This window comes from Brachyhypopomus gauderio, chromosome 4 (genome assembly GCF_052324685.1).
Source record: "Brachyhypopomus gauderio isolate BG-103 chromosome 4, BGAUD_0.2, whole genome shotgun sequence".
NCBI classification, from domain to species: Eukaryota; Metazoa; Chordata; class Actinopteri; order Gymnotiformes; family Hypopomidae; genus Brachyhypopomus; species Brachyhypopomus gauderio.
The window spans coordinates 20018590-20042330 of record NC_135214.1 but is presented as its reverse complement, the minus strand read 5'-3'; the positions used below and the strand labels follow the sequence as shown (position 1 = coordinate 20042330).

General features: G+C 42.3%; 1 protein-coding gene across 5 annotated transcripts in view; it reads right to left on the bottom strand.

Annotated features, from left to right (window-relative positions):
- The window catches only part of gapvd1 (GTPase activating protein and VPS9 domains 1), a 134306-nt gene that overhangs the window by 35753 nt on the left and 74812 nt on the right, over nt 1-23741 (bottom strand). For 3 of the 5 annotated variants that reach the window (XM_077002967.1, XM_077002971.1, XM_077002968.1), the window contains exons 8-11: nt 22004-22161; nt 15417-15546; nt 14989-15114; nt 14404-14577 (exon numbers count right to left, since the gene is read on the bottom strand). In XM_077002967.1, coding sequence (XP_076859082.1) covers nt 14404-14577; nt 14989-15114; nt 15417-15546; nt 22004-22161 — 588 coding nt within the window. The remainder of the gene's footprint in view (nt 1-14403; nt 14578-14988; nt 15115-15416; nt 15547-22003; nt 22162-23741) is intronic. The other 2 variants (XM_077002969.1, XM_077002972.1) reach the window with 1 other exon arrangement.

Here is a 23741-nt window from a genome sequence, read left to right as displayed (position 1 = left end):
CAAGAAATGGTAATTTCTTCAAACTATAGTTACTATAGTTATAGACAGGGCTACTGTCCCTGTTTAACTGTGTAGCTATAAAAGTACATAATAATAATTTCAGGATAGAAAATGCATTCTTTTCTATCCTGTGCACACTTCATACTGCATTTGATATCAAACAACAGGCAAAACATTCCTAAAACACTTCATTGAAACAATACATTAAATACAACCTACATTCAAACCAAAACGATGTTTTGGTTCTTTATTCATGATACTGAAATGCAACTTTAAATCTGTGTGTGTGTGTGTGTGTGTGTGGTCTCTGTATACGCACAGTTCATGATAAATGGAAGTGTGCATTATTAGGCCTTTCCTTTTTTTCCAAATAAAATTGCAAACCCATAAATCATTTAATCAATTAATTTGAATGCAACCCACATTGTATGCACACAGACAGGAGTTGTATAATGTTTTGCCATTTAGAAACTTGTGCACTCGGTAGCAACATATTCTCCTGCCATAAACGTCTCCATAACAATGATGCAATGTTTAAGATTGTAAACTTATAGCACTGCTGCTCATTCAAAGAACAAATAAAGATCAAAGTTTTGGCTTGAACAAAGACCACACTCACGCTGTAGTGTTTACAAACACAGTATTGGCAACCATGAAGCTCTTCCTCATTTCTATAATATTTTAGTTTTGTCCTAGTACCCATGGTTACTACCCCCCTTCCCATACAGCTCTGTGGCCACAAATCTGATCATTCCTTGTCGTCAAGTGAATTGATTAGTTGTTGCACCCCTTATGATAATAATAATTGTATTGTTTTTTTATATATTGTTATATGACATCATACTGTGATATAAATGTTAGCTCATTTTAGCACATCAGGAGGTATGACATTTAAAATCTCATGTTGCAACTTTTTAACCCAATTTGGCTTAAAACCCTAGACTGTTTTTTATTGAAAACATAAGTACAAGGTGGCATTTTCCTCACATCAAGCACATATCCAATTTCTCCCACCTGGATTTTCACCAGATTACCACCACACTAAAATATATCTTCCAATTGCAACTTTCATGCAATTTATTGCGTTTTTTGTATGAAAAAACAATTGTGACAATTGTGAATTAGATAGTATGTGTAGCATAAATTCATTTAATAAAATTGTGTACAACCTAAATAGCTAATTTATGCAAGGATATATTTTATTCTCATCACAGTGGACTAATAACAACAACATATATATATATAATCTTCAAGTTCCCTATATTTTGGCATGGTCACTCAGGACTTCCTTTACAAGTATGCATGTTTCCTCATTGAATGTGGATTTCTCGCCACAGTCATGCACACTGCTCCATGTTGTCAGCTCATGCTTGACTTTTAAAGGAAATGAGAGTTAAATGAAATGAGACTTAATTTCACTGGATATTGCAACAGCATATCTGACTCAACCATTGTACATTCTGTGCCAAATTAGTGACTTTGTTGCTGGTCATGAAAAAAAAAAAATTATTTCAGTATTTCAGTATTCTAGTTCCATGGTCGCTTGAACTCTAACCTACTGTACTGATTAAATACATTCTAAGAATATGTCAAAGCACTTTTGTTCTGAATAAGTGTATCTTCTAAATGCCAAAAATGTAATGTGCATGTAATTTCTGCTACGTTCCTACAACAGTCTTGTGTCTAATTTCTACACTTGCGCTGTGTCCACAAAAACAAAACCCTTGTGTAGTGTGTTATGGGACAACGTAAAGTCCCTTCAGATCTCTCTGTTATGAATGGGTGGGAAGAAAAAAAATCCACTCAGAGTAGGGGTGTACGATCTGACGATATAAAATCGTGAATGGCGAGGACGAGTAGAGAATCGCAGGCGATCTACCAAATTTGAGAAATCGTATAGATCGCCTTTGCCAATCAGCGCAAGGACTTTTTTTAATGCTGGTTCCCGCCGATGCGGCAGACGTAGGGCGTATGACTGACCAATCACAGCGAACTGTGCGTCTTCCACGCCTCCATGATGTGTTTGTAAAAACTAAAAGTGGACAACGACGGCTGAAAGCCAAACTGAGGAGCTGGTAAAGAAAAGGAAATCCACCTCTGTAATCTGGAATTGGTTCGGATTTTCTTCCACTGACCAAGACCAAACTTCAGCGATATTTTGGGTATGCAAAGAACATGTGAAAACGTCCGATGCCACTACAACAAATGTATTCAATCACTTGAGACGTAGGCATCCCAAGGAATATGCCGAAAGTGAAACAATGCGGGCAGCGGGGGCAGCACCCTCACAAGCTGTGGCCTTGGTGGTTTATACTTTTGCGAGTGACCATAGTGCGCGACTCCGCACACCTCGCGCCAACCTGCGCCAACCCCCGCGAACAGCGGAAGCATTTATACTTGCCGTGTCACATTCTTTGCAGTGTTGTCCCAAACGATATGTGGTAGTATAAAGAAACACCCCTCAAAAACAGGGGAAGGAATATTTACCTGACAAATTTTAATGTTGCTTTGTGTTTCAGGTTTGAAAAGTACTGGAATTTAGGCCAAGTACTTGAAAATGCTTGAAATTGCAACTACTTCATTTCACAACAAATAGCTGTCTGACTTACAGTTTTTATTGATTGCTTTGACCTGTTTGAAGAAACTGGGAACCTCTCAGTCTTCCTCATCACCATCTCAGCAGAGCAGAAGACACCTCTTGCAAATGTGTTAACCCATTCTCATTGGATTAACACAGTTTTCACACCCTTTTGCAAAACAGTTAACGCAGATGTCATTCAAGAAGTCCAAACTTCAGGAGTTTAACTTTGGTTACAGAACAGAAACCATAAGCTCCAAGCTCTTAGACACTCCCTGATCATTATGACATCACTGAAAGCACCTGGTTGACACTTCTTCACAGAATATTTAAATTTGCAATCAGTCTGCAGGCCTGTGTTGTTCTTTGCAAGCATGGATCGAGGAGGTCTAATGCAGATGAGAGGAAGAGTGAGAGTAAGAGGTAGAGTGGTCAGAGGAAGAGGAGTCCGTGTGCGAGGTAGAGGTATAGCTGGAAGGGCTCAAGTTACAGATGAAATTCGGGCAACTGTGATTGATCATGTTGTAAATCATGGCCTTTCATTGAGAGAAGCTGGACAGAGAGTCCAACCTGTTCTCAACAGAAACACTGTTGCATCCATTGTTAGAGTTTTTCAACAGGAGAACAGGTAATGTTGCTATACAGTATATACAGAAATACAGTATCTGCAGTGATATACATTACTTCGTGTAATTTTGTCCACATTTCATGTATTCTTTATAGAATCGAAAGACTACCAGTCGGTGGTGGTAGAGGGAAAATTTTTAATGCTGAACAGGAGGCAGCCGTTGTCAACATGGTTCTGGCAAATAATGCCATTAGGCTGCGTGAAATCAAGGCAGCAGTGATTGCTGATCAAGGAGTATTTAGGAACATCCATACTGTGAGTGAGGCCACAATTGACCGCGTCCTCAGAAGGAATCATATGGCCATGAAACAGCTCTATAGAGTTCCTTTTCAGAGGAACTCTGAAGCTGTGAAGGAGGCCAGATGCCAGTATGTGGAGGTAAGGAAACACAACAGTACTATACTCGTATGCCTTGTTATATCGTGCAGTTACTGTAGAGTGAACTGGAGTCACTTTGACATAATTGTAATTTTGCCTTTGTAATTTTGCCTAGCGAATAATGGAGCTTGAAGCTGAGGGGGCACATCATATCTTCATTTATGTCGACGAAGCCGGCTTCAATCTTTGTAAAGTAAGGAGACGAGGAAGGAACCACATTTGGGAATAGGGCCACTATTACTGTTCCAGGGCAGAGGGGTGCCAATATAACTATGTGTGCTGCCATCTCCAATGATGGCGTCCTGTGCCATATTCCTACCATTGGCCCATACAACACTGAGCGTCTCATAGCATTCCTGAATGCCCTTTATGACATCCTGATCCCACCTCAGGAGCGAGGCCTGTTGAGGCCTGGCATGCCACGGTTCGTGATTATCTGGGACAATGTGGCGTTCCACCACTCTCGTATTGTGAATGAGTGGTTTGCAGTGCACTGTCGGATGATGGTACAATTTCTTCCTCCATACTCTCCGTTTTTAAATCCCATAGAGGAATTCTTTAGTGCATGGAGATGGAAGGTATATGATCACCGACCCTATGGACAGATGGCCTTGCTCAATGCAATGACTGCTGCTGCCCAAGATATAGATGCAGAGGCATGTCAAGGATGGATCAAGGCATGCTAGATGATTTTTCCCTCGGTGCATTGCACGAGAGAATATTGAATGCGATGTGGATGAGGCCTTGTGGCCCAGGCTTCAAGAAAGAGGAGACTAGAAGAGACAGAAGACTATCACTTGTGGCTATCGCTTATACTCTTATAGTATAGACCTACTATATTTTTTCGTTGTTTACTGTAAAATTCTGTGTTTTTTCATAATTTCTTACACAGTAATGGATTTTATTTTTATTTCCATGTATTTCTCTGTTGGAATATTTCATTTGTCAGCCACAGTCTAAAAAAAAATAAGCATTTAATTAATAAAATTTGCATCAAAGCATATCTGATTTTGTTGCCCAATGTGTAATGATTGATTGGAGGTGTTTATACACTTGTGTCAAATGTGAGATGTTTGAAGGCTAAATTTGCTTTTGTTGCATATTTTAAAGGTTTTGACACAGGTTTGGCCTTTTGCAAACAAAATGTGTAATTTTGAACACTGTGTCACTGTTTAGGTCTCTGTGTTAACTGTTTTGAAAAATGTGAATTTGAGTCGACGGCACCGTCAAAACAACCAATAAAAACTGTAATAGTTAACAAATATGAGCCTCTTGTAATTCCAGGACGAAACATGAGAGAATGTGAAGACGTTAAAATTGGGCGTTTTGAAAATTAAACAACCATTAAATAATGTGAAAGTGAATTATTTTGAATAATTTGGACTATATGTATAAATATTTAACTTTATTAAGTTTAACAGGCTGGGAAATTGTATATTTAGTGCAATAGTGCACTTTATCATCTGTGCTTATATATTTTTTGTTTACACATGGAAAACTGCAATATCATTCATTAAAATCTGCTTAGAAAGAAAGCTTTGTAGCCCCCAAATTTTTATTTTTTTTGGATGAAAGATTGTGATAAAAAATCAAAATCATGATTTTATGCAAAAAAACATCATGATGCAATTTTTTCCTCATATTGCCCACCCCCTAACTCAGAGACTAATGCATGTAAAAAATGCCTTAGAGAATAAGAGTCCAGTTGAAAATATCAAAATCCAAATTTGTCCAGAATGCAAACCCCAATATACCTTATCCTCCCAAGAAGAGTGGTGTAACAGTAAAGATGGTAGTGACAGGATCCTGATGTAAGGTTCTCTCTCTTCAGCTGGGACTATAGCACTTGTAGTGAAAATGGATGGGACGTTGTAAATGGGACAATAGTTTACGTTACAACATGGGAATGGTCCAGAGAACACAATTAAAAGAAATTACATTTTCGGATAGAGGAGTGGAACATACTAATGGCCATGCAGTTTGATTCACCTGAACAATTCTGTATGGACCCTTAGTGAGTGAAGTTGGCAGACGTGTATCCAAACAGTCAAAGCTATATTTCAAGCTAAAGGTACTTCCACCAATTATTATCTCAGAAGTAGGGGTGGGCGATATGGCAAAAATATCATATCACGATTTTGTTTTTTCAGGATCACGATTAAAATTTTATCACGATTTCAATCAAATTTTATTTATATAGTGCTTTTTACAACAGTTGTTGTCACAAAGTAGCTTTACAAGTGCTGAGTCCTAGCCCCCAGTGAGCAAGCCAAGGGTGACAGGGGTTTTCTTTGTACAATGAAACTAATCTCCAATTTTTTTAATAAAAGCACTAAAAGTATAAACAATTTTGGCTAAACCAACTTTTTGAACAGATTTTAATGTGTGCAATTTTAACACTGGTTAAAAAAGGTAAACAAATAACTGGTAAAGTGCTTAATGTAAAAATCTTTTGTAATCTATTGTAAACAGCTAAGACATCACTTATTTAAAAAGTGACTTATTTAATCCTGAAAGAAACTGTGATATTGAGTAATATAAGAATAACAATAGAATGTCAAATACAAAAATGCTCAGGTACCGTGCACAAGTGCTTAATAAAATAAATGAGCATAAAAATAAAGTATGACTATGAGATCAAATATATTAAATCTTGCAATTAGGATCAAGAAGCGCAGGAAGTGCACAGAATGGAGATCAATTATCTAGCAATATTTTTACATTGTACTATTTCATTTGAAAATATGGTTGTAAATCGATCATTTAATACAACGTAAACAAAACATTTTAATATTATATAAATTATTGTAGATGAGCCTCAACAGTTCTCTCCCTCTATTTACTTTGTGAAAATTAATTTTAATTGTATTTAATTTGAGGTTCCTTTAATACAACGGGTATTATAAACCACCTCATTATTTTAGTTTATTCTTTAGTTTTACTACAGAGAGTTTCCAATTATCAGTGAAATGAACCATCAGACTTGAATACAGTTCTGAAGTGCGGCTGGACCAAAGATCACTTGTTGTTGCAAAAAAACTGACGTTTCAAACTTTGTTTTCTATCTTGGCACGACATTCTGAGTACATCCGAGGCACAGCCATTTTGGAGAAGTATTTGCAGCTGGGTAACTCATATCGCGGGCCAATAACTTTAATGAAGTTTTCCACTGTTTTGAAAGGAACCATGTCCTTTGCCAAGTAAAATGTTACAGCTTCAGTTACCTCTCTCCATCGTCTACTTGTTTTCTCATATGGAGTGCCTCTTTCAAATGCCTGTGTTAGCATTATTTCTTTGGGTCTGTAGCGTTAGCCTCTGCTAGCTGCGGTGTATTTACTCTTTTGGCTACTTGACTTTCCACGTATTGTTTTGGATGTCACCTTTTTAAATGGTTGAAAAGGTTTGTCGTGTTACCATCCGACGTAAGAACAACCTCTGTGCAAACTTTGCAGAGAACCGTTGTTTGTCACGTCAGCTTGGGTAAATCCAAACCAATTCCATATTACCGATGTCGACGTTTTTGTGACCATCTCTTCAGCTGTGTGTTTGTTCGTGGTGTTCTGCTCGCTTGTGAAAAGGGGGCGGGTACGTAAGGGCATTTGGCAGACGCCCTTATCCAGAGCGACTTACATTTTAATCTCATTTTTATACAAGTGAGCAATTGAGGGTTAAGGGCCTTGCTCAGGGGCACCTCAGTCATGGCTTCAGGTCTGGGAACCGAACCCACCACCCTCCGGTCACAAGACCAGTTCCCTAACCACCAGGCCATGACTGCCCTGGTGTAATCAAAGATGCTCTGGTTTTCTGTGATTTCCGTGAAAGGAAACTAGTGGGCTTTGGCTGAGCACAGTACTGCTGTAGCGGATGGAATTTTCTTAACGATCCAGCGATTTTTCTGTGATGGCGAATCATGGACACATTATAATCCTTCACGATCTATTATCGTCATATCGCACACCCCTACTCAGAAGGCTCTTTTGTGTCTCTCTTCCCCAGAGATACTTTACCTTCTTTTTTCTTCCTATTCAGAAAAATGTACTGTAAATAAGCTTCTTCCAGGGCAATAGAAGGCAATTTCTGACTTTCTGTAGACAATGTATGGCATCAAAACCATACAAGATTCAAACCAGCAGGTAAAGGCAGAAGTCAATTTAGGTGATCAAAGGTTAACTGTGCATCCTGCCTCATGAGCTCATGTAACACACCCACACACACACACACCCCTAGGTCATGACTTTGAGGGGTGGAATGAGCAGTGCATTACTCATAACCTCATTACCCTTCAACCAGTGCTGCACACACACCACACACACACACACACACACACACACACACACACACACACACACACACACACACCACACACACACACACACCACACACACCACACACACACACACACACACACACACACACACACACCACACACACACACACACCACACACACACACACACACCACACACACACCACACACACACCACACACACACACACCACACACACCGCCTTCTTTCCACTATCTTCACAATGGGTGCCACAGCCTAACAAGGCAAAAGGATAAAAGAGGAGTGTGGGGTGGGAGTGAACATGCATGATGGCCTTATGGAGGCAGAAATCATGAGTGCTCCCCCTGCTGACAGCAGTACCTCTCCGCAGGTCATTGCACACATACACACACAGAGAGAGAGAGAGAGAGAGAGAGAGAGAGAGAGAGAGAGAGAGAGAGAGAGAGAGAGAGAGAGCGTGAGTGTGTGGCCTGCAGGGGTTGGGTGTGGGGGAGGGCAGGTTTTCAGGGGTAGGAGGAGAGCTTTCCCCCGCTGGCCGTGTTTACAGTGAGTAAGGCAGGAGCTGGGCTGCTCATCTTTCAGGTGAATGATTAAATGAGTGGCATTCGCAGTAGTGCAACAATTAGAATTTCTGCCTCATTATCATAGTAATCTTATCAGTGGGATAATGAGGTATTAATGGATATTTAATGTGTATCTCATAACCCAATCCCTCAGAGAAAACACATAAGGAAATCGCTGTAAATTCACTTAATGATGGAAAAGTCCCCCGATGCCATATTCTGAGGCATGAAAAATGGAGGATGCAAATGAGAAGGAACCAAGGTCAATAAGACTGCAGGGAAAGAAGTGACAGAAGGAGACATAGGTAGGGTGTGGAGGAGAGGTAAAGGAGAGAAGGAGACATAGGTAGGGTGTGGAGGAGAGGTAAAGGAGAGAAGGAGACATAGGTAGGGCGTGGAGGAGAGGTAAAAGAGAGAAGGAGACATAGGTAGGGTGTGGAGGAGGGGTAAAGGAGAGAAGGAGACATAGGTAGGGCGTGGAGGAGAGGTAAAGGAGAGAAGGAGACATAGGTAGGGTGTGGAGGAGAGGTAAAGGAGAGAAGGAGACATAGGTAGGGTGTGGAGGAGAGGTAAAGGAGAGAAGGAGACATAGGTAGGGTGTGGAGGAGAGGTAAAGGAGAGAAGGAGACATAGGTAGGATGTGGAGGAGAGGTAAAGGAGAGAAGGAGACATAGGTAGGATGTGGAGGAGAGGTAAAGGAGAGAAGGAGACATAGGTAGGGCGTGGAGGAGAGGTAAAGGAGAGAAGGAGACATAGGTAGGGTGTGGAGGAGAGGTAAAGGAGAGAAGGAGACATAGGTAGGGTGTGGAGGAGAGAAGGAGACAGGTAGGGCGTGGAGGAGAGGTAAAGGAGAGAAGGAGACATAGGTAGGGTGTGGAGGAGAGGTAAAGGAGAGAAGGAGACATAGGTAGGATGTGGAGGAGAGGTAAAGGAGAGAAGGAGACAGGTAGGGTGTGGAGGAGAGAAGGAGACAGGTAGGGCGTGGAGGAGAGGTAAAGGAGAGAAGGAGACATAGGTAGGGTGTGGAGGAGAGGTAAAGGAGAGAAGGAGACATAGGTAGGATGTGGAGGAGAGGTAAAGGAGAGAAGGAGACATAGGTAGGGTGTGGAGGAGGGGTAAAGGAGAGAAGGAGACATAGGTAGGGTGTGGAGGAGAGGTAAAGGAGAGAAGGAGACATAGGTAGGGCGTGGAGGAGGGGTAAAGGAGAGAAGGAGACATAGGTAGGGCGTGGAGGAGAGGTAAAGGAGAGAAGGAGACATAGGTAGGGTGTGGAGGAGAGGTAAAGGAGAGAAGGAGACATAGGTAGGATGTGGAGGAGAGGTAAAGGAGAGAAGGAGATATAGGTAGGATGTGGAGGAGAGGTAAAGGAGAGAAGGAGACATAGGTAGGGCGTGGAGGAGAGGTAAAGGAGAGAAGGAGATATAGGTAGGATGTGGAGGAGAGGTAAAGGAGAGAAGGAGACATAGGTAGGGCGTGGAGGAGAGGTAAAGGAGAGAAGGAGACATAGGTAGGGCGTGGAGGAGAGGTAAAGGAGAGAAGGAGACATAGGTAGGGTGTGGAGAAGAGGTAAAGGAGAGAAGGAGACATAGGTAGGGTGTGGAGGAGAGGTAAAGGAGAGAAGGAGACATACAGTTGTGATCAAATTTATTCAACCCCCAATGCTGCGAAGGGTTTTATGGAATTCAGTGCACATTTGTAATTGTGTTCATAATGAAATCTTACAAGGACTTGTTAAAGAACTAAATGCAACTAAGATAGCATCAATTTTTTTTGTCATAAAGTATTAAATGGCCTTTTTGTGATTTCTTCATTGACACAATTATTCAACCCCTTTACGACTACCACTCCTAAGAACAGAGGTTCATTCCAGTGTTTTCCATCAGGTATTGAAAACATCTGTGGATGTCAACGAGTAGCAATCAAGCATGATAAGCACCAATTAGGCAGATTTAAAAGGACTGTGATACTCAGCTCCTTCTAGACATCTACTGGTGTGTTTCCAAGCATGGTGAAGGCAAGAGAATGGTCCCAGAAGACAAGAGAAGAGGTTATTGCTCTTCACAAGAATGGCAATGGATATAAAAAGATTGCGAAGTTGTTAAATATTCCAAGAGACACTATCGGAAGTATCATTCGCAAGTTCAAGTTAAAGGGCACAGTGGAAACGTTACCTGGTCGTGGCAGAAAGAAGATCCTGACCGCGACTGCTGTGCGCTACCTGAAGCGTAATGTGGAGAAAAATCCCCGCGTGACTGCTAAGGAACTGAAAAAAGACCTGTCAGATGTGGGCACTGAAGTTTCAGCTCAGACAATAAGGCGCGCACTGCATAACGAAGACCTCCATGCCAGAACGCCCAGACGCACCCCCTTGCTGACTCCAAAGAACAAGAAAAGTCGACTGCAGTATGCCAAAAGTCATGTGGACAAGCCACAAATGTTTTGGAACAGTGTACTGTGGTCAGATGAAACTAAATTAGAACTGTTTGGGACAATGGACCAGCACTATGTTTGGAGAAGGAAGAACCAGGCTTATGAACAAAAGAACACCTTGCCTACTGTGAAGCATGGCGGGGGGTCAATTATGCTTTGGGGCTGTTTTGCTTCTAATGGTACAGGAAAGCTTCAACGTGTGCAGGGTACCATGAATTCCCTTCAGTACCAGGAGATCTTAGAGGAAAATGTGATGGAGTCAGTCACAAACCTGCGGCTTGGGAGACGTTGGACCTTCCAACAGGACAATGATCCGAAGCACACATCCAAGTCCACTAGAGCATGGTTGAACATGAAAGGCTGGAACATTCTAGAGTGGCCATCGCAATCACCAGACTTAAATCCAATTGAGAACCTCTGGTGGGACCTAAAGAAGGCAGTTGCAGTGCGCAAGCCTAAGAATGTGACTGAACTGGAGGCTTTTGCCCATGAAGAATGGGCTAAGATACCCATAGGTCGCTGCAAGACACTTGTGTCAAGCTATGCTTCACGCTTGAAAGTTGTCATAACTGGAAAAGGATGTTGTACTAAGTACTAAAAAATAATGTCACTAGGGGGTTGAATAAAACTGATAATGATGTGAGCACAGTAAAGACATTTGTGGTTATTCCATCATAAATATTATGTTATGTTTGTCTAATTTATAAGTGCCTCTTTGATATAATTGTAAATAAGATGACTGAAATGATCAAAATCAATGTCAAACTGGCCAAAACACTTTATTTCAGTGGGGGTTGAATAAATTTGATCACAACTGTAGGTAGGGTGTGGAGGAGGGGTAAAGGAGAGAAGGAGACATAGGTAGGGTGTGGAGGAGAGGTAAAGGAGAGAAGGAGACAGGTAGGGCGTGGAGGAGAGGTAAAGGAGAGAAGGAGACATAGGTAGGATGTGGAGGAGAGGTAAAGGAGAGAAGGAGACATAGGTAGGGCGTGGAGGAGAGGTAAAGGAGAGAAGGAGACATAGGTAGGGTGTGGAGGAGAGGTAAAGGAGAGAAGGAGACATAGGTAGGGTGTGGAGGAGAGGTAAAGGAGAGAAGGAGACATAGGTAGGGTGTGGAGGAGAGGTAAAGGAGAGAAGGAGACATAGGTAGGATGTGGAGGAGAGGTAAAGGAGAGAAGGAGACATAGGTAGGGTGTGGAGGAGAGGTAAAGGAGAGAAGGAGACATAGGTAGGATGTGGAGGAGAGGTAAAGGAGAGAAGGAGACATAGGTAGGGTGTGGAGGAGAGGTAAAGGAGAGAAGGAGACATAGGTAGGGTGTGGAGGAGGGGTAAAGGAGAGAAGGAGACATAGGTAGGGTGTGGAGGAGAGGTAAAGGAGAGAAGGAGACATAGGTAGGGCGTGGAGGAGAGGTAAAGGAGAGAAGGAGACATAGGTAGGGCGTGGAGGAGAGGTAAAGGAGAGAAGGAGACATAGGTAGGGTGTGGAGGAGGGGTAAAGGAGAGAAGGAGACATAGGTAGGGTGTGGAGGAGAGGTAAAGGAGAGAAGGAGACATAGGTAGGGTGTGGAGGAGGGGTAAAGGAGAGAAGGAGACATAGGTAGGGTGTGGAGGAGAGGTAAAGGAGAGAAGGAGACATAGGTAGGGTGTGGAGGAGGGGTAAAGGAGAGAAGGAGACATAGGTAGGGTGTGGAGGAGAGGTAAAGGAGAGAAGGAGACATAGGTAGGGTGTGGAGGAGAGGTAAAGGAGAGAAGGAGACAGGTAGGGTGTGGAGGAGGGGTAAAGGAGAGAAGGAGACATAGGTAGGGTGTGGAGGAGAGGTAAAGGAGAGAAGGAGACATAGGTAGGGTGTGGAGGAGAGGTAAAGGAGAGAAGGAGACAGGTAGGGCGTGGAGGAGAGGTAAAGGAGAGAAGGAGACATAGGTAGGGTGTGGAGGAGAGGTAAAGGAGAGAAGGAGACATAGGTAGGGTGTGGAGGAGAGGTAAAGGAGAGAAGGAGACATAGGTAGGGTGTGGAGGAGAGGTAAAGGAGAGAAGGAGACATAGGTAGGGTGTGGAGGAGAGGTAAAGGAGAGAAGGAGACATAGGTAGGTTGTGGAGGAGGGGTAAAGGAGAGAAGGAGACATAGGTAGGGCGTGGAGGAGGGGTAAAGGAGAGAAGGAGACATAGGTAGGGCGTGGAGGAGAGGTAAAGGAGAGAAGGAGACATAGGTAGGGCGTGGAGGAGAGGTAAAGGAGAGAAGGAGACATAGGTAGGGTGTGGAGGAGGGGTAAAGGAGAGAAGGAGACATAGGTAGGGTGTGGAGGAGAGGTAAAGGAGAGAAGGAGACATAGGTAGGGTGTGGAGGAGAGGTAAAGGAGAGAAGGAGACATAGGTAGGGTGTGGAGGAGAGGTAAAGGAGAGAAGGAGACATAGGTAGGGCGTGGAGGAGAGGTAAAGGAGAGAAGGAGACATAGGTAGGGTGTGGAGGAGAGGTAAAGGAGAGAAGGAGACAGGTAGGGTGTGGAGGAGGGGTAAAGGAGAGAAGGAGACAGGTAGGGTGTGGAGGAGGGGTAAAGGAGAGAAGGAGACAGGTAGGGTGTGGAGGAGGGGTAAAAGAGAGAAGGAGACAGGTAGGGTGTGGAGGAGGGGTAAAGGAGAGAGGGAGACATAGGTAGGGCGTGGAGGAGGGGTAAAGGAGAGAAGGAGACATAGGTAGGGCGTGGAGGAGAGGTAAAGGAGAGAAGGAGACATAGGTAGGGCGTGGAGGAGAGGTAAAGGAGAGAAGGAGACATAGGTAGGGCGTGGAGGAGAGGTAAAGGAGAGAAGGAGAGGAGGAATAAGAAATCACAAGGAGAGGTATAAAAAGAAAGCAAAAACAAAATGATGGAATGATGACATAACATAGTATGTTAGTGTGGCAGAAAGCAAAAGGTTTTAAATGAATACAGGTCTTAAACCTGCAAGAATATATTTATCATCGAAAATGTAGGCAACAATTCATGATTTAATGAGTCCAATTCTCTCCACACCAATGAAATTCAAGATTTTAACCATAAGATGGCAATAAAATAGCTACACAGTCTGTTTAGTGATAACAGTATGTTCAGTTTTTTTTTGGCCTAACTTTTGCCCTTTTGTAACTTCTCATTGCAATTCACAATAACTTCTAAGTCTTCAATCACAACAAAAGTAGCATTCATTTAATTAAAATTTTATAGCGATATTATAGCGAATAGTGATTATCAGTTTCAGCTACACACAGAACTTTAGTGACAGCTCCAAAACACCTCAGTAAACATAACCCAATACTTATTCCAATATCAGGATCATTTCACAATACCTGGAATAAACAGTGTTTACTCATTATCCCCCCACCCTTTTAAACAAATTCAAAAAGGTTTGGTTACCAAAGGCCTTAAGTTACTCAAACATCAGAGATTCCATAATTATTTCCATACTCCCACTCCTGATTTACAAGTTCTATTCAGATTTTTTTCTTCTCACTGAAGAACTTAAGACTTTTAAGGAATAGCAATTAAAAGAAGGTAAACAGTCTCACCTGCTATCTCCTGAAGTCTGTCTTCATCCATATTAGGGTCAAAGTCACTGCCGATGACATCAGTGCTCCATGTCTCACTAACTGTTTCTGAAATATCCCGATCGTCTGTCAGCCCCATCATGTCCCGAATCTCAAACTTGCGTAGTTTATCATCCAGATTATCCTGCGTGGTAGCTAAACATGCAAGAATGTAGTGTGATATAAAATTTGCTGAGATATACACAGTTTAGGATAAAAAAATACTCTGAAGAACAAATATCTGCCATAATTTATACTATAATCTATGATAGTGTAATAACTAACAGCTGGTAGTTCAGCTGCCACAGATCACATTGCACTTTGAATGAAAGAGTAATCACAAACCTCCTACACACACCTTGTTTATCACAAACCTCCCTCTCCTACACACACCTTGTTCATCACAAACCTCCTACACACACCTTGTTCATCACAAACCTCCTACACACACCTTGTTCATCACCAACCTCCTACACACACCTTGTTCATCACCAACCTCCTACACACACCTTGTTCATCACCAACCTCCTACACACACCTTGTTCATCACAAACCTCCTACACACACCTTGTTCATGCTCCAGCAGCTGCAGGGCCTCAACACCGTTGCTGCTGGATGGTCCTGGGCCGAGCTCGGACACAGACTCCCCTTCCAAGTCCAGAGAAGAGACAGAGTTGGAGCGGTTAGAGGGCCCTGCACAGACAAGAACATTTCTAGAACATGTCTCCCGCTAGCTGCACCCTACTGCCGGATACATACATTGCACTACTGCCGGATCTACTCACAATACATTTATTCATAGTTTTACAAGCATCCAAATGTAAAGTGAGGTGCAATTTTATTAGGGGTTGCTTTTCTGATGGAATAAATAAGTTAATAATTACCTAATAAAACATTCCTATAAAAAAGATAATTTAGGTTTTTCTACCCTGAGCATGATTCGTTAAGAGTAAAGAGTGAAAGAGAGCCCTCTGCTGATCATTTTTGGAACACACCCTCAGAGATGCCCTCCAGATTGTCGCTGCAGAGAGAGAAGCGCAAAGTTTTGTCAGGTTTCCCATGCAGTTTGGTCTCATCTGTTGGAGCATCTCCTTGAGCTCCATCTGACAGCTGCAAATTCAACACCTACAACAGATAGCAGTATAAAATTAACTGGAATTGCAATTTTTTATATAGATTAATATTGTACGGCATGAACAGTTATCACCTTTCTGATGTAAAGACTACAACCCCCTTTTTTTTGCTGAGCATAATTTGTGTTAATCATCGCCAAAGTCACCACTGGTAAATTTCTGGCCAAAGGTCCTCTGCTGTCTTGCTATTAGTTGAGGGTATGCCCACCGTTAAAATGTTTAAACAATGAACAATCTTGCACTTGGAATTCGTACCAGCACAAAAGCCACTGCCACAGTATAACCATATCAGTATAGCTTCAAAGAATACAGTGTCATACAAATAATAGTTCATCAGAAATTGTGCCATGGTCAGAAACATTTATTTCACCTTATTATTATTATTTAACACCTCAATTATTTCATGTGTTGCCTTCACTATAAGGCCTATATAAGGCTTTTAATTTTTTGCGGCTCCAAACATATTTGTTTTTTGTTTTTTTGGTCCAATATGGCTCTTTCAACATTTTGGGTTGCCGACCCCTGGACTAGAGTAAACGAATATGTAAGTTTTATTGAAGCAGCTCCTCCTGGATACAGTTATGTTCATCAGCCCCGTATCACAGGGCGTGGAGGTGGAGTAGCCACAATATATGACACAGATATAGGTTTTACTGTAAAACCTATATAATGGAATTATATTAATTATATAATGTGTGGAATAATCGTCCTGCCTTTATTTGGGACTCAGACACAGTCTCAATGTTTAAAACTCGACTAAAGACTCATCTGTTTACTTTGGCCTTTGATTAATCTGTTACATATTTACCACATCACATATCTTTCTTCTCCGAGGTTCACCTGGGGAGTAACACTGCAGTTGGAGCCTACAATACCAGTATCATCGCTCAGACACGGAATGAAAACCTGGCGTTCATCATAAGACATTTACAGTGACAATATCAACACCCAGAACTTTCATTCTAGTTACCTTATACTTAGCCTGATTGTGTGATTTGTTTGTAACTTGTGTATTCATCTGTATAATTAGTTTTTGTGTAATTTGTGTGTTAACGGGCCGCCCAATGGAGGATGGGTTCCCTTTTGAGTCTTGATCCTCCCAAGGTTTCTTCCTATTCCCCACCATCTAGGGAGTTTTTCCTTGCCACTGTCGCCTTTGGCTTGCTCATTAGGGATTTGGACCCATAGTATTGTCAACCTTGTTAATCCTGTAAAGCGCTTTGTGACAACATGTGTTGTGAAAAGCGCTATACAAATATATTTGATTTAATAATACAATTCTAGACTCATCTGTGTTTCTGGCAAAGTTTAAATGGGCTACTTTGTTCCATCTTGAGAGCAGAGGCTTCCTTCTAGCATCTCTCCCATGAACATAATGTCCCATTGTAGACACATGTACATTTATCCCCGATGCTACCAGAAAGGTCTGCAACTCTCCGGAGATGTGTGCGTTGACCTTTACTTGAATTACTATTTTTGTGGATATCCACTTCTGATCTCCCATGCAACTGATCTCTGACTGTGGTCACCTCTGAACCCCTCCCTATAGTTATGCTGTTATAGATTAGCCTGACGGGGCCACATGCTAATCACTGACACATGAGCTATGTACATTTAAATCAGGGATGGGCAACTTCCATGACAAAGGGGGCCAACATTTTTTCAGCACTATTATTGAAGGGCCACATGACCACGCACTTCAAATAATTGGATATGAAAGACACTACAAATTATTTTCAATAAGAACACATTTTAAATGAATTCAGATCTGTATGTTTATTGCACCAACATCTATTTTCTGCATATAAATGCATTAACATGTCATTAACAAGCAACAAATACAAAACATTTGCTTAATAAAAACGTGCAAAAAGGAATTTGAACTCCTTCATATCAAAGAACTGTAAAGCGTAGCGCGCTGCGGAGCGAGGAGGCGGACACAAACACTGAGAATAGCGAGATTTAATAAGGGGAATTCCATAGGCGAAGTCGTTTGTACACGGGTCAAAACGGGAGAGCCGTCCAAGTGGTCAACAGGACAGGCAGGAGTTGTAACAGGAGAGCCATTCACAACGGAGAAACACAACGGAGACGGAAAATACCAGAACAGCGATGACAGATAATCCACAAAACCGAACAAACCACAAATAACCGACAATGGGCGAAACACAGAGATACAAGTACACAGGACTAAACTAGACACAACTGAACACAATGACGACACATGCATGGCAGACAGAGGGAAACCAGATCAACAGACACGCAGGGCGGGATAACCGGGCAAGGAACAACACTGACACGGGAGAGGGGGGCGTAGCCCTACGTGACAAGAACAAAAAAGTCCTGCTCTATCGTTTTTTTTCTTTTAATTATTAAATTATTATTGATCTATTTGCGGGCCGCACTGAGTGAGGACGAGGGCCGTGTGCGGCCCGTGGGCCGCCAGTTGCCCATCCCTGATTTAAATCAATGGTGGTTTAAATTGATGTCCACACACTGAGGCTGTATTGTCTATTTTTTTTGCATGCTTCTACCCAAGACGATTGCACCTACAAGCACCTGGGAGATGGTCTGGCTTGCCGGTGGATGTACTAATGCCAGGGTTGGATGTGCCATTTCTGCAAAAGGACATGCTGATGCTACCTGAGGCTCACCATCTGCACTGATGGGACTGTGACTACTTGGCCGTGGAATAAGAACCTTAACTATAACTGTAGAACCACCTTTTGTCCATAAATACGGACTTGTGCTAACGGGCCGCTCAATGGAGGATGGGTTCCCTTTTGAGTCTTGGTCCTCCCGAGGTTTCTTCCTAATCCCCACCATCATAGGGAGTTTTTCCTCGCCACTGTCGCCTTTGGCTTGCTCATTAGGGATCTGGACCCATATGATTGTAAAGCTGCTTTGTGACAACGTGTTGTAAAAAGCGCTATATAAATAAATTTGACTTGGACCACATCTGAGTTGCAGGGACGATGAGTACCCCCCATTTGTAATGATTTGTCTTTCAGTGTATGCATGGAGTTGGAATCTTTTGGAGATGTTCTTGTAGCTTTCCCCCAGACTGGTGGGCTGTCACCACCTTCTTTCTCATATCGCTGGATGTCTTATTTGCTCTCATCTTTGTTGCAAAGTATTTGTGTGCTTTACACCTTGGCAGTGGTTTGGTTTGTTGCTCTCCCTTTTAAATCAGTGTGGCTCAAATCTTTACCCAAGGATGTCTCATTTGAATGGTCTGCTTAATTTATTGCTCGAGACTTTTACCTAATTGGCTTTACCAATGTTCCCAAAAGTATTCGCTCACCCATCCAAATGATCAGAATCAGGTGTTCCAATCACTTCCATGGCCACAGGGGTATAACATTAAGCACCTAGACATGTTTTACAAACATTTGCTCTTTGCTCTCAGGAGCTCAGTGAATTCCTGTGTGGAACTGTGATAGGATGCCACCTGTGCAACAAATCCAGTCATGAAATTTCCTCGCTCCACAGTAAACTGTCAGCTGTTTTATAAGAAAATTGAAGTGTTTGGGAACAACAGCAACTCAACCAGAAGGTGGTAAGCCACATAAACTGATGGAGCAGATCAGTCAGTAAACTGATAGAGCGGATCAGTCAGTAAACTGATAGAGTGGATCAGTCAGTAAACTGATGGAGCGGATCAGTCAGTAAACTGATGGAAAGGATCAGTCAGTAATCTGATGGAGCAGGGTCAGTAAACTGATGGAGCGAGGTCAGTCTGGAAACTAAAGAGCAGGGTCAGTCAGTAAACTGATGGAGCGGGGTCAGTCAGTAAACTGATGGAGCAGGGTCAGTCAGTAAACTGATGGAGCAGGGTCAGTCAGTAAACTGATGGAGTGGATCAGTCAGTAAACTGATGGAGCGAGGTCAGTCTGGAAACTAAAGAGCAGGGTCAGTCAGTAAACTGATGGAGCAGGGTCAGTCAGTAAACTGATGGAGCAGGGTCAGTCAGTAAACTGATGAGCAGGGTCAGTCAGTAAACTGATGAGCAGGGTCAGTCAGTAAACTGATGGAGCGGATCAGTCAGTAAACTGTTGGAGCGGGGTTAGTCAGGAAACTGATGGAGCGGGGTCAGTAAACTGATGGAGTGGGGTCAGTAATCCGATGGAGCGGGGTCAGTAATCCGATGGAGCGGGGTCAGTAATCCGATGGAGCAGGGTCAGTCAGGAAACTGATGGAGCAGGGTTAGTCAGGAAACTGATGGAGTGGGGTCAGTAAACTGATGGAGCGGGGTCAGTAAACTGATGGAGCGGGGTCAGTAAACTGATGGAGCGGGGTCAGTAAACTGATGGAGTGGATCAGTCAGTAAACTGATGGAGTGGATCAGTCAGTAAACTGATGGCGCGAGGTCAGTAAACTGATGGAGCGGGGTCAGTAATCCGATGGAGCAGGGTCAGTCAGGAAACTGATGGAGCAGGGTCAGTCAGGAAACTGATGGAGCGGATCAGTCAGTAAACCGATGGAGCAGGGTCAGTAATCCGATGGAGCAGGGTCAGTCAGTAATCCGATGGAGCGGGGTCAGTCAGGAAACTGATGGAGCGGATCAGTCAGTAAACTGATGGAGCGGGGTCAGTAAACTGATGGAGCGGATCAGTCAGTAATCCGATGGAGCAGGGTCAGTAATCCGATGGAGCAGGGTCAGTCAGTAATCCGATGGAGCGGGGTCAGTCAGGAAACTGATGGAGCGGATCAGTCAGTAAACTGATGGAGCGGGGTCAGTAAACTGATGTAGCAGGGTTAGTCAGTAATCTGATGGAGTGGGGTCAGTAAAATGATGGAGCGGGGTCAGTAAAATGATGGAGCTGGGTCAGTAAAATGATGGAGCAGGGTCAGTAAACTGATGGAGCAGAGGTCAGTCAGTAAACTGATGGAGCGGGGTCAGTCAGTAAACTGATGGAGTGGATCAGTCAGTAAACTGATGGAGCAGGGTAAGTCAGTAAACTGATGGAGTGGATCAGTCAGTAAACTGATGGAGCAGGGTAAGTCAGTAAACTGATGGAGTGGATCAGTCAGTAAACTGATGGAGCAGGGTCAGTCAGTAAACTGATGGAGCGGGGTCAGTCAGTAAACTGATGGAGCAGGGTCAGTCAGTAAACTGATGGAGTGGATCAGTCAGTAAACTGATGGAGCAGGGTCAGTGGATGCTAAAGTGCATAGTGGGAAAAGATGCATGAAACAGGGATTTGATACAACAGAAAAACATAACCAACAGAAAGCTACAGAAACATTTCTTCAAGAGGTCAGATGTTTCCTGTAGTTCTTGACCAAGTTTGCACATACTGTAGAGGAGATTTTTCAGCTCCCTCCAAAGATTTACTGTTGGGTTCAGGTCTACAGACTGGCTAGGCCACTCCAGGACCTTGAAATGCTTCTTACAGAGCAACTCCTTAGTTGCCCTGGCTGTGTGCTCATACATACATCAAAGTATGTTTCAACCCCCATGCTTCATGGTTGGGAAGGTGCATACAATAAAAATTTGCAGATCTCTTTGTAGGTGGGAAAACTAGCAAAACTGGCAGTGTATCAAACACATATTACTGAAACACATATCGTTACTGAACTAGAGAGTTCCTTCAGTGACAGACTGCTACATCCTAAATGCACAAAGGAATGTTACTGCAGATGCTTCCTCCCTGTAGCCATGAGGCTCTATAACCATCACTGCTCACAACAAAATTTCAATTCACATATTGAATTGACTAGCATTCACATATTGTATGATAATGTATAGTATGTTGTATACAGCCTGTCCTGTTTTAGGGTTCAATACACTGGCACATCATGTATATTTTCAAGTGAACCCAAAACTGGTATAGTTCTGGACAGTCTATATTATTAATATTGTTATTATTGTCCTGTTTTTCTTTTTCTAATCTGTTTATCATCTGGCTGCTGTCACCTAAAATTCCCCTGTGGGACAATAAAGGCTGTTTATTCTTCTTCGTGTAAATATATAATAGGTGGATCTATGGTTTAAGCTGAATTTGAATACATTTTGAATATGTTTAGATTGGTGTTTTTGGGCCTTCTAGTCCTTTTGTTTTAGCCTTGGAAAAGAATAATAGGGAAAACCTTTAAAGCACATTAGGGTAATAACTCTAAAAGGTTGCCACATCTATATCCTTGGACTTTTAAAGTGATCAGGACAGGGGGCACTGAATTACAATGTATGGGTTTTCTTTATACTACATAAGAGTTACTATGCCTCCATAATTAGTCAATGAGAATACAAACGTTTACCCTGCCAATTATCAGTTAACCTGCAGAGAAAATAAGAGAAGAAATGGAAGCAAGTAAATAAAACTCCACATAATGTATGGAGCACTCCTACAAGATTCAATGTTCAAAATGTCATCCGGAGGGAGGAAAAAAAAGGCTTCCAGTGGAAATGGGATGCTCAGAGGTCATAATGGTTACATCATTGTTACCTCATTCTCTGACATCATTCCAGGCACAGTCTGTAGGGAAGTTCCTAAAGAGATGACGAGCACCTCCTCAGGTGTGACCTCCTGTTGGGAGTCCTGGGAGCTAACATCAGGCTCGCCGTCTTGAGCAATGTTGGAGCGGGAGCGGCTGCGCGAGCCTGCTGTGGAAAAGGAGCATATGAGTTTGGGTTTAAGGCAGCTTTGTGATAAAGTGGTTACTGCAGCCAGGGACATTAGCATATGTAACAGTGGACTGCTTGTAAACCAAGTGAAAAATAATTCAGAAAATACAAAACAGCATTTTACAATACAATTCAAAACTTAGCTAATATTGTAAAAAGCATTCACTTTAAAATGTCTTCATACAGATACTTTGATCTACATATTAGAAAAGCTGGCAGTTTATTATTTGCAAACCATTTAACACTAGAAGCGCCAAGCTCTGGTATTTGACCACTGTGACATCTTACTAGAAGCGTCGCACAGTGTGGTTGCATAGTGCATTATTAAAATGGCACGGAGACTGCTATACAGCCCAAACTCCTCAGTAAGGAAAGGAGCTATTGGCTGTCCTGAAAGTCACTAGAAGTCACAAAATGATGCCATCGCCTAACTTTGCTTAATACATGTTTTTGACGCTGTAAAGGAATAATGTTGTCAGAGAGACAAAAGTGAGTAAAAAAACAGCCTAAATATGTTAGAACTAAATAAACTCACAACAAATGAACAACTTCTGTTGCCTTTGAAATAGGCAGCCACTTGTATAAATCATTTTTACGTAAATTACATAAATCAGTTTTTTTGCGGGTTAAATGTTAGCATAAGAGTAGCAGTTAGCAGGAACTGCTATTCCACGTTCAATCCTCCTCCTTTACCCGGGCTTGATGTTTAGCTTTTCACGAAGAGGCACACACTGTGGACGAGGTGAGCAACAAGCTACTTGGTGAACGAAGTGAGTGACTAACTGAGTTAAATGCAGTGATTTCTTTTCTGAAAAGACACATTTGTACTGAAGACGCATTTGTATTTACATCCCGTACTGTAAATACCAGGTGGGGTCGGTTAACGGCAGCTTTTGGCATGCGCAGTTAATTTGCAATGGACAGTTTCTGAAGTATCTGAAGAGCACGTGTTCTCAGAGTCTCCAAAAGTCTCCAATAAAACCACAAAAAGTCGCTAGATATGTCACTAGTCGCTTTTTAAAAAAAGTTGCTAGAGGGTCTGAAAAGTCGCTAAATATAGCGACAAAACAAAGTACTCGACTTTGCAATACTGATTAGATGGGTTTGGAGTGAGAAGAATGTGAGGTGTCTGATGAAGAGGGCAAAAGTGAAATGAATCTGAATCTTGAAGCTGATTCAAATTCAGAATCAAACTCTGAAATTGTGGTGGTGACTCATTTCAGGCCAAAAATGACAAAGATAGCTGAATAATGCTTCTGTATTTGTACTGTATCAACTGTATCTATTGCATTTGTTTGTTTACCAAAGACAATAACTTTAATACGTTTTCCTGTACTTACAAAATTAATACACCCATTCACTTCAGAAACACATAGTCTAAGCTAGTTGTTAAGGTAGTTATTAAGAAACAGATCAATGACTGCCCTAAGGTTTCCATTATAATTTTGTCAAGTCAACAGATTTCTCAATCTTTTTTTAAGTACAGAGAAAGCCATCAATATTATTATCCATGATTCAAGGATTCTAGGATTCAAGGAGACTTTATTGTCATTCACATC